The 15,638-nt window shown below is 43.9% G+C and overlaps 1 protein-coding gene across 1 annotated transcript in view; it reads right to left on the reverse strand.

Annotated features, from left to right (window-relative positions):
• Tmem242 (transmembrane protein 242) overlaps positions 1-14,960 on the reverse strand; it is a 29,397-nt gene extending 14,437 nt beyond the window's left edge. The window contains exons 1-3 of the mRNA NM_027457.4: positions 14,833-14,960; positions 14,232-14,332; positions 8,142-8,279 (exon numbers count right to left, since the gene is read on the reverse strand). Coding sequence (NP_081733.3) covers positions 8,142-8,279; positions 14,232-14,332; positions 14,833-14,917 — 324 coding nt within the window. The 5' untranslated portion in view covers positions 14,918-14,960. The remainder of the gene's footprint in view (positions 1-8,141; positions 8,280-14,231; positions 14,333-14,832) is intronic.
• Positions 14,961-15,638: the final 678 nt, after the last annotated feature.

Raw genomic sequence — 15,638 nt, forward strand, 5'->3', positions numbered from 1 at the left:
AATATTCCTCAGTGGGCTAGGCTGACAGAGAAAGGCTGCCAGGCCATGACGACTCTGTTCTGAGTCCCAGCAAACACTGTCAGGAGGAGGGAGGGAGCAGAGTGGTAATCAGAACAGGAAACTGGCTCTTTCCTGGGGGCAGGGCATTAGATTAGGCTACTCCAGAATGGCTGCCATTAAACATCTGCTAGGAAACTCAGCCTTGCTTTTAACCTTTAGCTGAACCACTGGGACAAGCAGCACTTAAAAGCCTACTTCCCTTCCTTGACACCTTCAAAGTTAAAACGTGCAACCCTTTCCACAGTTTTACTTAAATATGGGTCAGCTGTTTCATTTAGATGCATAAATGAAATAAAGTAGGGATAAATGTACTCTAAGAGATACTGTGAGATGGACCCATGTTCTAATAAGAGGCACTGTGAGATGGAGACCCCATGTTCTAATAAGAGACACTGTGAGATGGACCCATGTTCTAATAAGACACACTCGTAAATATTGATGAAAATTAAAATTAGCAAAGAGTACTCTCTATATTTAGTAAAGGCCCTCACAGTGGCTATCAGGGTTAGAAGTAACCTAACATGCTAACATAAAAAGTATGTCTCAAAAATAAGTAAATAAAAATAAATCAATTATATATGTATGTGTAAACATACATAGATACACAGACAGATAGACAGACAGACAGACACACACACACCCCTACGTAGAAGAAGTTATAAAAAATAACTGCAGAAAATACTTTTTGGTTGTTTGTTTGGTTTTTGAGACTGTCTTGCTCTATAGCCCATGCTGCTGAAACCTACATAGCCCAGGCTGACCTTAAACTCCCCATCCTTCTGCCCCTGCCTCTCAATATTGCACTAACAGGTGTGTGCCAGCTGGCTAGGCTGGGCCAATCAACCCTGTAACAGAGTACATCCTCTCTATCCTAGCAGAGAAACACCAGTTCTCAGAGTCTCTCAGGATAGAGTCAAATGCCCCTTCTGAACACAGTTAAAATAGGCTGCATTCACACACCTAACTTTGATTTTTAAAGAGAAGAGTGCTGGGCTCTGGGGAGGGAGAGTAACAACCACCATCAGAAAAGGAAACAGGACAGATCTGGGGAATGTCACAAGATATTAGATACAACTATCTCCAGGTAAACCTTCACAGCCAGAGACATCCAGTTTAACATCTAGCAGACTGGCAAACACTACAGAGAAACAGAAGCCCCCAGTGGCCAGGGAACTGTGTGTGTCTTTATCTTCTCAACTTTTCTACACAGCTCCCTGGCAACACATATCAAAGAAACATCTTAAAATGCCCTTGCTTCAACATTAACATCTTCCATCTCTATGACAGTTTTCTTTCTTTTTATTTTATTTATTTTTTATTAGATATTTTCTTTATATACATTTCAAATGCTATCCCAAACGTTCCCTATACCCTCCCTCCACCCTCCTCCCCTACCCACCCACTCCCACTTCTTGGCCCTGGCATTCCCCTGTACTGGGGCATATAAAGTTTGCAATACCAAGAGGCCTCTCTTCCCAATGATGGCCAACTAGGCCATCTTCTGCTACATATGCAGCTAGAGACACGAGTTCTGGGGTACTGGTTAGTTCATATTGTTGTTCCACCTATAGGTTGCAGACCCCTTCAGCTCCTTGGGTACTTTCTCTAGCTTCTCCATTGGAGGCCCTGTGTTCCATCCAATAGCTGACTGTGAGCATCCACTTCTGTATTTGCCAGGCACTGGCATAGCCTCATACGAGACAGCTATAACAGGGTCCCATGACAGTTTTCTTAATCAAGAAAAGTGCAATAAGATGTATGCCTGACAGGTTCATTATAATATTTAATAGTGAAAAGTTGGTCCCAATGGCAGGGCTAATTAAGTAGATTATAATATGTAATGGAGTCCCACGGAGTCATTAAAAGTGATGAAGATTTATGCACTCTGCTGTGGAAAGTTGGCCCCACGACTGTTCAGTGAAAAAACATCCCAGAGTAGTACACCCAAGTTGGAGCACTTCTATATGTCCTTCTCAGATAGAGAGAAGAGGCCTGAAAGAAAAGCCCCTGCTCTGACCAGTGATCAGAACTCAGGGCAAGTTCTGCTGTACTTTTCCATAGGCATCTTTTTAATAATGAGTAGCTAAAGAAAAAATTATAAATTATCTTTTAAAAATTACAGGCTCTACACATTTTAGTTTAAACACACACACACATTCATCTGAAATTTGGATTATGATGGCTCCCCAGAGGTGGCCTCAGAGTGGTGCTAATCAATGGTGGGAAACTTGGGGAGAGGGCCTTGTGGGGAGGGCAGGAGGATGCCGAGAAGGATCCTTTGGGACATGGACTGTGCGAGTCTTGCTCTCTGTTCCTTAACTAGTGATGTGAGCCGTCTGCTCCACCCTGACGCCAGCCACTGCTTGCGTTCACTGCCCCAGGAGCAGAAGACAATGGGTTGCTCAGTCATAGACTGTGACTTCCAAAACTGGAGGCTGAACAATCTTTCCTGAGGCCATTCATGACCTGAGATACTTTGTTACAGTAACAGGTAGCTGACCAACTGGTGATACAAAGGCAAATCCCTCCTTTTTCAATAGTTAAAAAAACGTAATAACGTTAGATCTCCGTTTCCCCACTAATTTAAAATTAAATCTCTCACAGAGAAATATTCATCCCTGGATTTTATTACATTCCAGCTCCTACAAAGGCAACAGCTGTAAATTATGAGTTCTCACTCCAGCAGGCATCATGAACATTCTATACACGGCACGAGAGAAGCCTCGCCTCTTACAAGAGCAGAGACGATGGTGGTGAGGTGAGCCTACGACCTCCGGACTAGAAGGGAGAGTCTGGACAATCCTGTCCGTAGACGTGTGATGTAATATAGAAGATTCCACTGTGGGGAGCGGGTGTGGCGGCAGTCCCAAAGGCGCCAGGGACTGCAGCTAAGTCGTATGACTTGCACCTGACTTCCTCATATAAACCACAAACATCTTGAGAGCTGCGCAGGTGTACCAGGATACTGGTGAATCCATTTTGATGGAGATATGCCCCTGCTGCCCTGATTAGCTGAAGCTGCGTGCCTGGTGAGGGGGCGTGGCCTGCGGTGCGTGGATGAGAGAGAGTATAAAAGGAGTGAGAGGCCCAGGGTTCGGGGGAGATATAAACAGGGGAGATATAAACAAGAAGAAACAGGACTGAATAAATGTGTGCAGAAGGATCCTGTAGCAGCGTCGTTCTTCCTGGCCAGTTGAGCGCGCGCAACATTCCACCCAAACATTCTCACTCAGTAATGCTAACTGGTGGTGACTCCAGGCCTCTGAGGTAACAGTACACAACACAGGGCCACACCACTGGTTGAGCACACCCACAGTCCCTTCTAGTTATAACTACAGCAACTAAGAAATAGTGGGATAGCTAATGTTTCACCTTCTGAGAGAGAGAGAGATAGGGTGGTCTAGCTGTAAATAAGTGAAACCTCTTCAGAAGTCCTTGGACCACCAGTTAATACCAACTAGTAAGTAATAAAGGGCACTAGTGACAAAATTAACATGTCACTACATGAGTAACATGCCAATAACTAAACAGAAATTTGCTTTCCTGCACAAACAGGAGGTTTCCACTTAAGATAGTATTTCGCTCAGCTATTCGCTAAGCCACCTGTCCTAGTAACAGTCTAATCACACTGGCCCAGTGTGTACCTGCCAGGGCTGAATGCCCTGTCTCCTGGAATCGCGTGCACAGCTGGTTTAAAGAGGGAACCAGGAACCTACAGGAAAGGCTTCCCCAACTACCCCCCCCCCCCCCGTCCCTGCTAGTAAAGCTACTGCGGTGAAATATTGCCTCGATCATATTCAAACGATAAACTACCACAACTCAACCATAATTCAGAAGGAACCTCGAAGTCATATGGCCCATCAAGCTGCCCATGCTGGCTCAGTACCGGTCAAGGCACTGGGGTGGATAGGTGCTGAACTTCGAGCTGTTTCTAAAGGTCTCACCTTTAACCTTGGGTAAGGTCAGTGCCTTTGGCCAACAAATGCAACAGCTTCTAGCAGCTGTCCTTTTTGTGAACTCTGCTTAAATGCTACACTACTACATAAGATACAAATGCATTTTTACACTGGATGTATACTATGTGTTCTCTGTGCAATGGAATTTCACAATAACTGTGGGTAATAAAGTAAAAAGCAAAGCCACTTTAAGACACTGAGAGTCTGCTGTGAGCAGTTTAAACATGTTGCCTCTCGGGCCAGCAGGGGGAGCTGTGAATTAAAACAGGAAATGTTAAGCGCTTCAGGCGAGCTGCTCACAATCAGCCACTAGATGGCAAGCAAGAGGAACTGGATTTACAGCAGAGAGCACAATTCAAAGGTAGCAGTAGCAATTACCAGACAATGGAGCTAGCTTTGCTCTGCCTGCTTTTATCCACCTCCATGCTGCAGAGGTGTGGGTCATCCTGAGACTGTCATCTTAAGTTGTAGAAAAGTGACATTTCCCCAAGTTGGGCTAGACACAGAGATTCAAGTTCACGCCTCCGAACACTGTTCTAGGAGCCAGGAGCAGGGTTGTGCCCTCTCCTGGTGTGTCAGCACACAGCCAGCTCGGGGTAGCCCCACAAAGGGGTTCTAGAGTACTCACTTGATGAATTCGAACACTCCCACCCTGAGAGACATGCCCTGGCACGGGGTTTAGTCGGAGGGTTTGGCCTTCTAGGGGTGTCTCTGGAGAGCGTAGGGACCAGATGAGCCTAGCGGCCTCTGAAGTGGGACAGGGTTTGTCTACGTCCTCTTCCTAGTAGGACATTAAGGTGCAGTGTCAGAGTCCACAGAGTCAGTAACGCTAACTAGAAAACATTTTCTTCTCTCTCAAATATTTTACCTAGGTAAGAATCCCCTTATTGGTGTCATAAAACAAAGTCGTTCATGTTCTAGAAACTAAAATAGCAGTCTGGCCCATAAAGCCAAATCCTCGGGAGTATGATAACCTACTTTTGTTGGTCTATGAAAATTTAGATTGATTTCTTATGATGACTCTTTTATTTTATTGATTTTATTCCCTTTTATTGAAAATAGACCTGCCCTCACATGGGAACACGCGGTTCCCTCCCACTTCCCCACTCATGCAGATCCACCTCCTTCTGTCTAGGAGCCTGGAGCAGGGTCGTGACCTTTGCTAAGGGAGCCTCGTCTCTGCAGAGGCAGATCTGGGAGCCCCCATGACTCTCACTGGAACACAAACAGGACTCTAAGGGATAGGAGTAAAATATGATAAGATAAAACAGAACTATCACATCAATATCGGGCAAAACAAACAGGAGGAAAAGAGCCTAAAAAAAGGAGAGAGACCCACTCAATTGTACACTCAGGGACCCCATAAAAACACTAAACTGGAAGCCATAACACACACACACACACGCACACACACACACAGTACTGGTAGGATAAAAAGATTAAAAAAAAACCCATAAAATGCTAACATGGAACAGTCCTGACATGACACTGTGAGAGAAGGGACCTCCAAAGATGCTGTGGAGATCATTTTCTGCTAGCCATCTAGTGCTGGGCATACGGCCTACCCCTAAGAGTAGTTTGTTTCCCCATGAGCCTCCCTTGGAGGAAACACTGGATACAGTTTCGGGCTAGGGATGGGGGTGTGTTCACGTCTCCTTTCAGTTCTAGGGCCCAATCCGGTGCAGGTCCGTGCAGGCCCTTCGCTTGCTGCCTCAGTCTCTGTGTCCATAGCGTTGGCTTAGGCTTAGAGAGCATTGTTCTCTTGGTGTCCTCCATCCCTCTGGCTCTTACCCTCTTTCTGCCTCCTCATCCACTTGGTTCCTTGAGCCATCCCCCTGAGGGGATTTGATGGAGATGTCCGATTTATCGTAAGCGTTCTGCAATCTCTCACTCTCTGCAGAGTAACTGTGGGTCTCCTTATCTGGTCCCATCTGATGCAGGTTGAGCCTCTCCGGCGATGGCTGACCAAGGCACTAAGCTTCGAGTGTAGCTCAATGCCATTTTATTGCTACCTCTGTTTTATCTTAGAACAGTATTTGGTTCTACTCTAGGCCCCTGGGCTATCTAGTCTGAGGCTCTTGGTACTCAAGCAGTGATAGCCATGGGTTCCATCTCACGGAGTGGGCCTTAGGTCACATCAGGTATTGGTTGTGACTCGCACAAGCTTCAAGCTTCGTGTCATCCTTGCACTGTCATAGCAGACCAGCACTAAGGATCCAAGTGTGGCTGCTGCCTGGGTGTTTGTGCTTCTCCTTTGGTAGCGTACAGAGCACTTTCCTGTACCAAAGATACTGGAGCTTAGGGATGGCTCTAAGCAGGAGTCAGATGGGCTTCTCCGTGTTCACTGAGCTATGCAGGTGGTGTCTTCAGCCACGGGGCCTTGCCTGTGATGACTCTGCACATCAGAGTACCTGCGCTCTCCACCTCAACGCTCACCCTGCTGACGACCCACTCACAGCACTAAGCACTGGGAAGATAACAGGCTGTCAGCCAGCACCATCGGCTAGCATTTCCACAGGAGCAGAGGTGTCCCCAAACAGACCTCAGCCAGCCAGGGTGGTCTCCGGAGCTCCCAGGCAGCTGTGCTTTATTTTGGGTACAAATGAATAAAAATGACATCATACACATGGATGGTACGTCTGGGTGGTATGAGCATAAGCATCCTGTGCAGTCTTTAAAAAGCAATATTGACATATCGTGATGTTTCTAGGAAAGAAAATCATTTGCCCACGTACTTCTGTCAACACTCTCTCCCAGCTTCTCAGACAGCCACTCTCTTGTTCTACACAGCTGTAAATCGTTTGTTCACTTGTACCTATGTCCTAAGCCTTTTCTGCTTCAGGGGATGGCTTAAGAAGTCTCCTCTTCTATGAGGAGAGAAAGGCCAGCACTGTAAGACACTGACATCCATCTAGGAAAGCTTGGTGAGCTAGCGAGAACCAAATGGATCAGATCAATCACATCCAACACTCCCTTCCCCTTGCCCCTACTTTATTTCCCATTTTAGCTAGTGAAGGAAGGTAAAGTTAGAAAACCTAGGCCCTAAACATTCAGAGCTGAGTTCCAAGCTCAAGTCTGCTGGCAGGAAGGTATGCTGTATTAGGCAAGTGACCCACCCTCACCAGCTCCCAATATTACATCTTCTAACTAGCTATGTCTAAATGGCTGGTATAATGCCTCAAGTGGGAGAAATGGAACAAATACCAACAATCACCGACAACCCTCCAGTGACAGGTTTTCTGACTTTTCTAGGGAGTCCCCAGTCCATTGTGAGGAAGGTGAACAGGCAACAGTGTCGGTGCAGGAAAGCTGGAGGTGAGCGCAGGCGCACCATGTCTTCCAGTGCCGTGAGCGAAGAATACAACGAGAACTTTCCTTTGTAAGAAGTGCCTTAGTCAGGGTCACCGTGTCTCCTCTCGGCAATCAAACAGTGCCTAGGACAACGTGCCTATCAGATAGCGCAAGCTCACAAGTCACACACTGAGCCCGATTTACCCAACACCTGCTCCCCTCACGCTGTCCCCATCCACTTTCTCGGTGCTCGACACAGTGCCTGGAGACATCCAGGACTTACACCCCACCCTCCCACCCAATGCTGACTGGGATATGAGAAAGCTGTTTATCTGTGTCCCCAATACTACCAACTGCCTGGATAGCCTGGTCCACAGGGCTGCTCACTGATTATTTAAGACAAAGAAACCAGTCATTCGTAGTGCGTAATTTTTAGTTCAAGGTATCCATTTTACAGACACACACGCACACACACATGCATGGGTGCTTAGAACTTTTCTCTGAAACGTGTATCTAACACATTAATAATTTGAGTAATTAATTAAAATGTTTTATTATATATACGGATGTCAAGCAATATACAAAGTAGTTCCCAATCACTGACTTTATTAAATTAACCAATGTATACAGAAAAGGCATCAACTCTGAATCAGTCATTAATTATATTTGAAAAACAAGTTACTGGTAACAAGCTGCCTACATATTGGGAAGAATTTAGTCATATTCTGGATCATTATTTCAGAAGACAGGGACCAAAATATATGCAAATTTGAAAACCAAGAACTTTAGACAACACAGAGTCGACAGGCAGCTCTCACAAGGCGAGGTACTTACGCTGTGAACTCCTAAGGCTTTCCACACTGCAAAGCTGATCACACCAACTCCACACCAGGCATAAAGAGAACCCCAGCCCAGGGCTCGCAGGGCAAGGGAAGACCCACTCTCTGGTAAGGCAGCCGTGGCCATAGTGCCCTGGAATGAACACAGAAAGCTTGGGTAAAATACTCAGTGAATGTTCTAGAAGTGTTAGGAGACGATTACAGTACTCCCAGGTAAGCAACGCGGCCCTGGGAGCCAGCTCAGCCCAAGGCTGAGTAGCACCTTCACAACTTATGTAAGACATGAGTTCTCTGACTACAGACATTTGGATGTGGGCACACTGTGGCCACTTATCCTTCCAGAAAAACCTAGAACACTGCATCAAGATCCATTGGCATTTTCATTAAAACAGCATTTGAGGATTCAGCTAATCTGATAAGGGATGACGGGTTTATAACACTCTGTCTTCCACCTGAAAAATTCATCTCAGTTCACTAAAGTTCTTCTCTTTGTTAGAGTAATTTTCTGTACACTGCTTAACATACTTCTTAGTACAGGCCTTTCCTATGCACATGTGTAGTGTGACGGTAGGCGCTGTTCCTGAAATGAAGAAAACCTGTCTGCTAACCTGCATCACACAGATCATTAAGGACAGACGGCGAATGCTCAATGTTAGCTGACCAACACTTTTGGTAGATATTTTAGACCTCAACAAATTGCTGAAATCTTTCTTTAGCCATTTCCTATTATAAACACATACACTCTACAATCTTATTCTTTTCCCACATTGTGACAGTTTCTGCTGGTTCCACCAGCACCCTGCCTTTTAACTGGGCCTCGATCTCTACTGAGAAGCGAGACCATCAACCAATATCATTTTGTCGGGACCAGTTAATAGGCCTTGCATCAATTTTATTTTAGAAACAAATGAAGTAGCCATTTGGCCCCTGGTAAAAACAGAAATTTTAGATACACACACATACACACCAACACAAATCCATATTTGTTTTACCAGATCAAATAAAAAAGATAGTCATATGAAAGTAACTCGAGAGATTTGCAACAGAATCTCAGTTTGCCTCAGGTCTTTAGGAACAGGTACAGTAATAGTTGCATATCAGCCACTTAACGTGAGGTGAAAGCATTAGTTATTGTCTCCATACTTCCAACACGAATGTTAGCAGAATCTTGATACTGATGATTGATCTCTAAGTTAAAAAAAAAATCTAGACACGTTTTTTTTCTATCAAATGATACTCATACCCTCTGTTCAAAATTATGTGGGCTGACATTTTGCACAAAAGATTTAACTTGCCAAAAACTAATCTTGTTTTATAAGACATTAGATATAGTCATACATACAAGTTGTGTGTATATGTGCACATATATGTGTGTGCCTCGTGTGTATTGTGTGGCGATTGAGTGTCTGTGTATACATACATGTTTTAAAAGCTACATTTCCCTCCATTGCCCTTCCCACCCCACCTGCTCTTAAAATAAAAATTAAGGCTTCCATATTTGGAAGTTGAATAGAACAATTTATAATGTAGTTATTGTACTCAATATTCTTAAAATCAACAGACAGCTTATTTTCTATTCTGTGTTTGTAATTCTTGAGACCATGGATATTTCTCCTGGTATGCATCAGAAGCCCGAGAAAGTGGGTAACAAGAATTGACCCATCAATCACATTTGTGGGAAGCATCAATAGCAAACTGTCATGGCAACCGTTTAAGCTTCACATCTTAGCCCTTTTCAGTATAATCCTGGGGTTTGTTTTATGTAAACACCAAATGGGTTCTTAAGGAATACTCAGTCTGGGGTGGAGAGACAGCCTCATGCATGAAGTGCTGCAGCACAGCCACGAGGCTCTGAGCTTGGGCCTCCAGGCTCACAGACAGCCAGGCACAGCAATGCTGGCCTGAGAGAATGACAGCACTGGGAGGATGGAGACAGAACGATCCCTGGGCCTGCTGGCTTCCAGTCTCTCCAAATCTGTGAGCTGCAGGATCAGAGAAAGACCATGCACCCGAAAATAACATAGAGATTGAGCCCCGCCCCCAATAGTCAATCTAGTTATTTTCCCTACATACAAATCTGACCAATATATTGATATAGTTATATCACTAAGGTAGCTCTTATAACCTGTAATTTTAAACTTTTATTTACTTATTAGAATTTAAAGCTGTATCAAAAGGATGTCTGGTAACCTGCCCATTTTGTTCCACTCACAAAAGAGTTTTGGAATAACTCAGGTATGTGATGAAGTTCTGCCAGGGCACAGCAGTAAGACAAGCAGAGCCCTGAATTACTTTGGGGAAACTGCATGTGTACATGCACACCAATTCTGTATTTTCAATGTTCCAACCAAATGGGCACACACTGCGCACATACTTTTCACACATGGTACGTCATTTAGTCTCACAGCAATTTTAAAACTGTGTGTAAAAAAGTACTGGTTTAAAAAATAATCTTGGAGGGATGGAGCTATAGTTTAGTGGTAGAACGGCTGTCTAGAGTGTCAGCCCTAGGCCCTCATCCTAGCTCTTAGGCACTCACAGACCCACCTGTGTCTGTATGTTCCCACCCCTTCTCCGTATCTCTCTGCAGTGTGTGTGTACGGATCAAAGAAACTTGAGGGAATAATTTTTTTACTTCAGTTTGCACTTTCCCCTTTCTCTTTATTCAAGGAATTACAAAGAAAAATATACGTTCACTCCCTCAACACTGTTCTTTTTCAGTGTTCGGCTTCCTAGCAAAAGACTCAGCAGTTAGAAAATAATGGACTGATTATCCCATGAAATAGAAGAAGCACAGGGAGGCCCCAGATGAAAGGACGGTCATTTCAAAGTCCTTTTGGGTTGTAATTTGAATTTGTTCCCAGGCTAAAGCACAGTTTATTAAATAAAAGTATTGCTAATAGCAGTAAAAAATGCATTCCTTGGGCAGGGGAGTGGCATGTTGGACAGACTGCTAAATCCATGCATGCTTGTGTCCTGTTGTTTGTGGGAACAGCACACAGTGGCTCAGTGGGCTGTGTGTGTCACATGTGCGAGGCCTTAAGAAGAGTGGGTGACAACAGTAATCGTCAGCTGTCAGGATTGTGAGAGACGTTCAACAGTCTTCAGTGGTCTGAAGCTGGCTCCCCACATGACATGGGTGACATCTGCTAAGTGGAGAGGTGCTAACTTCAACATTTCCCACGTGGGGCAAACTGACACAACATTTCTGCCACCTGTGCAGTGTTTCTCAGTTCCTTTACACACAGGCTGCAGAGATGTTTTACTATGTGGGGCTTATCAATATCTAATGTACTAGAAATTAAAACTGAGAAATATACACTTTAGTCATTTAAAAGTACCAAATTGGGCTGGTGAGATGGCTCAGCAGGTAAGAGCACCCGACTGCTCTTCCGAAGGTCATCCTGAGTTCAAATCCCAGCAACCACATGATGGCTCACAACCATCCGTAACGAGATCTGACTCCCTCTTCTGGAGTGTCTGAAGACAGCTACAGTGTACTTACATATAATCAATAAATAAATAAATCTTAAAAAAGAAAAGAAAAGGATCTCTGTGAGTTCGAGGCCAGCCTGGTACGCAAATCCGAGTTCCAGCACAACCAAGGCCACACAGAAAAACCCCGTCTCTCAAAAAACCAAAAATCGAACGACAACAACAAAAAGCCAAAACAAACAAACAAACAAAAAAACTAAACCAAAAGTCTAGACAAGTACCATAAAGTTTGGCCACAAAGAGAACTTAAACAATTTAATTTAAAGGATTTTTTAAAAAAGTACCAAATCCATTAATATAAAAATAAAAGCTCATTTTTATATTAAGATAACTATCTTTCCAAACAAAACAGCTACAGAGGACCGATGTTTTACACTTTTGTTAACCTCTTAAATTTCTAGCTGAAAGCTGGCTTTTCATATCTGTAGTGAATCTGCTGTAAATGCTTTCTTATATTTTTCACTGATAGCTGCGGTGCATGAATAAAACTCGGCCTCACACTGACATGGTTAGAACAAGAAGTATTTTATTAGCTTATCTTCTTTGTAATATACCAGTACTAACAAAAATGTCTTCTGAAGGTTGGTTGCCATATGGAGTCCTATTAATAAAAATTTCTGCCATTTGTAACATTCAAATCCACCAGTCAGCTTTGCACTTTGCTGGACACTACCCCATGCGAACTGACTACAGAAGGTATCGGTATCTGCATTATACAGATCTTTCAACTGTTGATCCCATGTGTTAAACAGTTTTTTAAAATCATCAAATCATGACATCTCACCAGCAAAGCTGTTAAGTATGGAGAAGCTGTCAAGTGGACGCTGGTAGTTACGAGTGAGTCTAAGTGTTCTCAATTGAAAGCTTATTAACACTGTCAACAAAGACTGACAACCGCTTTCCTCAAGAGCCAGGCCTACTTTGTGTTTTTAAGAAAATGCCTGCCCCAAACACGCCATTTCTGAGTGACTGGCAGTCTGTGGGGGATACCCTGATTCAGCTGGTAAGGCATCTGTGGCTTCTTGAGCAGAAGTGCTTTGTGCACACTCCCACCTCCCATGACTTTACAAGTCAGGTGTTGCCAGGTGTCATTATTGAATAGTTCATAATTTTACCGCTTCAACAATGACACTTGCCTAATGCTGGTTCCTTTTAATTATTTTAAAAACTACTGCTGCGTCCCACAACACAGTACACAGAGACTGCAAGGACTGTTTATGTGACCACCACCATGAGTATGCCACTGCTCTATGCCATCAGTGTGCATCTCTAAACATGAACAGGGAATGAGTTGTCTCAAGGACCATCAGGAGTTTTTGGACCACAGTGTACAAGTGTGTTAGAGCACAAGTGGCATGTCTTATGATCCAGCCCCAGAACAAAACAAAGAACCAAGCTGTTAGTATGTGGAAACAAGACAATCCCTGGGTTTTTCTCATTATCAGATTCTTAAACAGATTAAACCTGTGGTTTCGAAACCAAACACAGCTTGGCTGTAAAGCACCAACACTGGTTAGGTCTTAACGACATCTGCCACAAAGTAATTTCTTCTCTAAAAGTATTACATGGTAGAGGGAGAAAATGGCCCATCAGAGGAGCCACAGAAGTGATCTTAGTAGCTCCATAACCCTTTAGAGTATTGAGAGGGAATTGGAAAGCATTTTAGATACATTTTAGTCTCCTGTCATTATAGTATTCAAAGCTTAAGTATGACTATTACAGATAAGTGGAAGGGAATTCAATTGGTTTATGGTTTTTCACATAACATTTGTCTGTAGCACACATCAAGCTAATTGCATAGTTATTGGTGTGAATATCTAATTGTGTCTCTCACAGCAGACATTTAAATTCCCGAGGGAAAGACATGTTTATTTTTGTACCCTATCCACCTTAATCATAGAGTGCCTGAAACATAAAGGATCCCAAGTAAACACTTACTGAGGCGAACAGTAAGTCAGCAATATGGGTGGGAGGGGAAAAGACAAGACATTATAAGCAACTACAATACACATCAAGAAATTCCCCACCAACCAGGGAAAGCAGGCACACGACAAACAGCAAATGTACAATCCTGCTAACAGAATAATGATCTTCTGTCTCTAGTGGATATAGTTAGTCACCCAACACTTTATGAGCACCTACTGTGTGCCAGGCACTTTATAGCGACTGCGGCCCTTGCATTAAAACACAAAAACAAAGTTTTCACTCATTCTAAAAAAATGTTAAAATTTTAACATCTATGAAATAAATATACTTCTTGCAACCAGCACCAATAGTTTAAGTGATATTGCTTTTCTTTCAAAGCAAGGTCTCTTATTATCAATACTAAATTACTTATTCATGCTGTAGGGAAAACAATGTTTCCAAAGTTTTGCTCAGTTATTCTTCAAAGCCTCATTCTGTTAATTTTTAAGGAAGCACACGGAAAAAAAAATCAAGACTGACAACTAGTATACTTCTTAAACCCATGAGGGTTTGTGGGTGTATTTTCAAAACCATGTGAATGAAGGTCACTATTTTTTCCTATGCAAAAAGCTGTCCTTTGTTAAAAACAATAGCAATGCTATGAATGGATTTCAGAGTCACAAACCTTATTGAACCACTCAGGGCTTTTCTTTTTAGCTAATGATAATGTTGTAACAAATCCAGCTAGCATTCCCGCTGCGGCTGCAGAACCAAGGAAAATTCCACCTGCCAAGAATTGAGAGAAGGGATTAAAAATAAAACTTAAATTAAAGAGAATTGCACAACGAAGTATCAGAAACTTTCAGGATTACATTCAAAACTCGAAACATCATGGCTAGGCGGCTCTTGTGAAGTGGGTCTGAGAAACCTGCGTGATCTCACGACCTCGGGTTTCTGGTTCAAGGGTACGCTCTGAAGCTCAGTTCTTCAGGGCTGAGAATGGGTTTTTTTCCCTTCTCTCTGTCCTCAAGGACAGCAGCGCGAAGTTTTTCCACGGGAAGAAGAGATCGTGGCAATCAGAAAAGGGCAGGGCACAAGAAAAACTATAGATAAGGATGGGTAAATACAGTATGGACTGGAGAGTAGATGGCAGGATTTACCCGCCCCTGCCCAAGGAGACTTCACCTGGTGAGTGACATATGGGCCCCACTGGCTGAGTTCAGAATAAGGGCTCTCAGAAAAGAATGTGTTCCGGAACATCACATCCCAGCTCAGAGCAAGCATACCTTTAACCAGAAACAACCGATCGTCCGGAGACCCTGGAGCTTCTAATTCAGAGGACTCCCCGGGCCCAGGACCCGAGGTCTCCATTTTAAAGTCTCCTACTCTACTGTTTCCGTTACCAAAGAGGCCCGAGTGGAAGCTCAAGGGAGAGAGAAGAAAGGTTCCGCGGCTGCCTTCCCTGTGCAACCTGAAGAAAGGTCCGGGTTTCCCACTTTCCCCGCTTAACACTCTTGCAGTGAGAGAAGACAGAAAGGCTGCTCTCTGTCCCAGCCCAGAGCCGAGGGCGGCGCCCCACAAGACGGCCCTCCTGGGAGGATCACTCGCCTTCTTGCAAGGTGATGATCTGTTGGACTTTAGTAAGGTTTTGGGTTTTTTTTTTTTTGGTTTTGTTTTGTTTTCCCTACTTGGAAGAATACTCAGTTCCGACTCTAGGAGGCAGTGAGAGGTCGCAAATGGAGCCGGGAGCCCATCTGCCTGGCTTGGATCCTGGAGCTGTTTACCACTCCAGATACACTTGCACTGCTTCTAAGGATTTGGTCCGCACTAACAGACCACGATTCTAAAAAGCAAGCCTCAATATTTTCCCCGCTTCTTTCTGAGAAATTTCGAAATAGTTATTTCAGGGTTAAGTGACATGCCCAATTCTGGAAGAGAAACATCTCACCAGCTTCGAAGCACACGCCCTTCCCAAGATCTGATTTGCCCGCCCCCAGTGGACGCGCTGGGCTGGCTAAATGATTGAATGAACTGAGCCAATCTAGAGAGCAGAGTACAGAGGCCCTCTCTCAAAGCTTATTAACACGGGCTC

The sequence above is a fragment of the Mus musculus genome, chromosome 17 (assembly GCF_000001635.26).
Source record: "Mus musculus strain C57BL/6J chromosome 17, GRCm38.p6 C57BL/6J".
NCBI classification, from domain to species: Eukaryota; Metazoa; Chordata; class Mammalia; order Rodentia; family Muridae; genus Mus; species Mus musculus.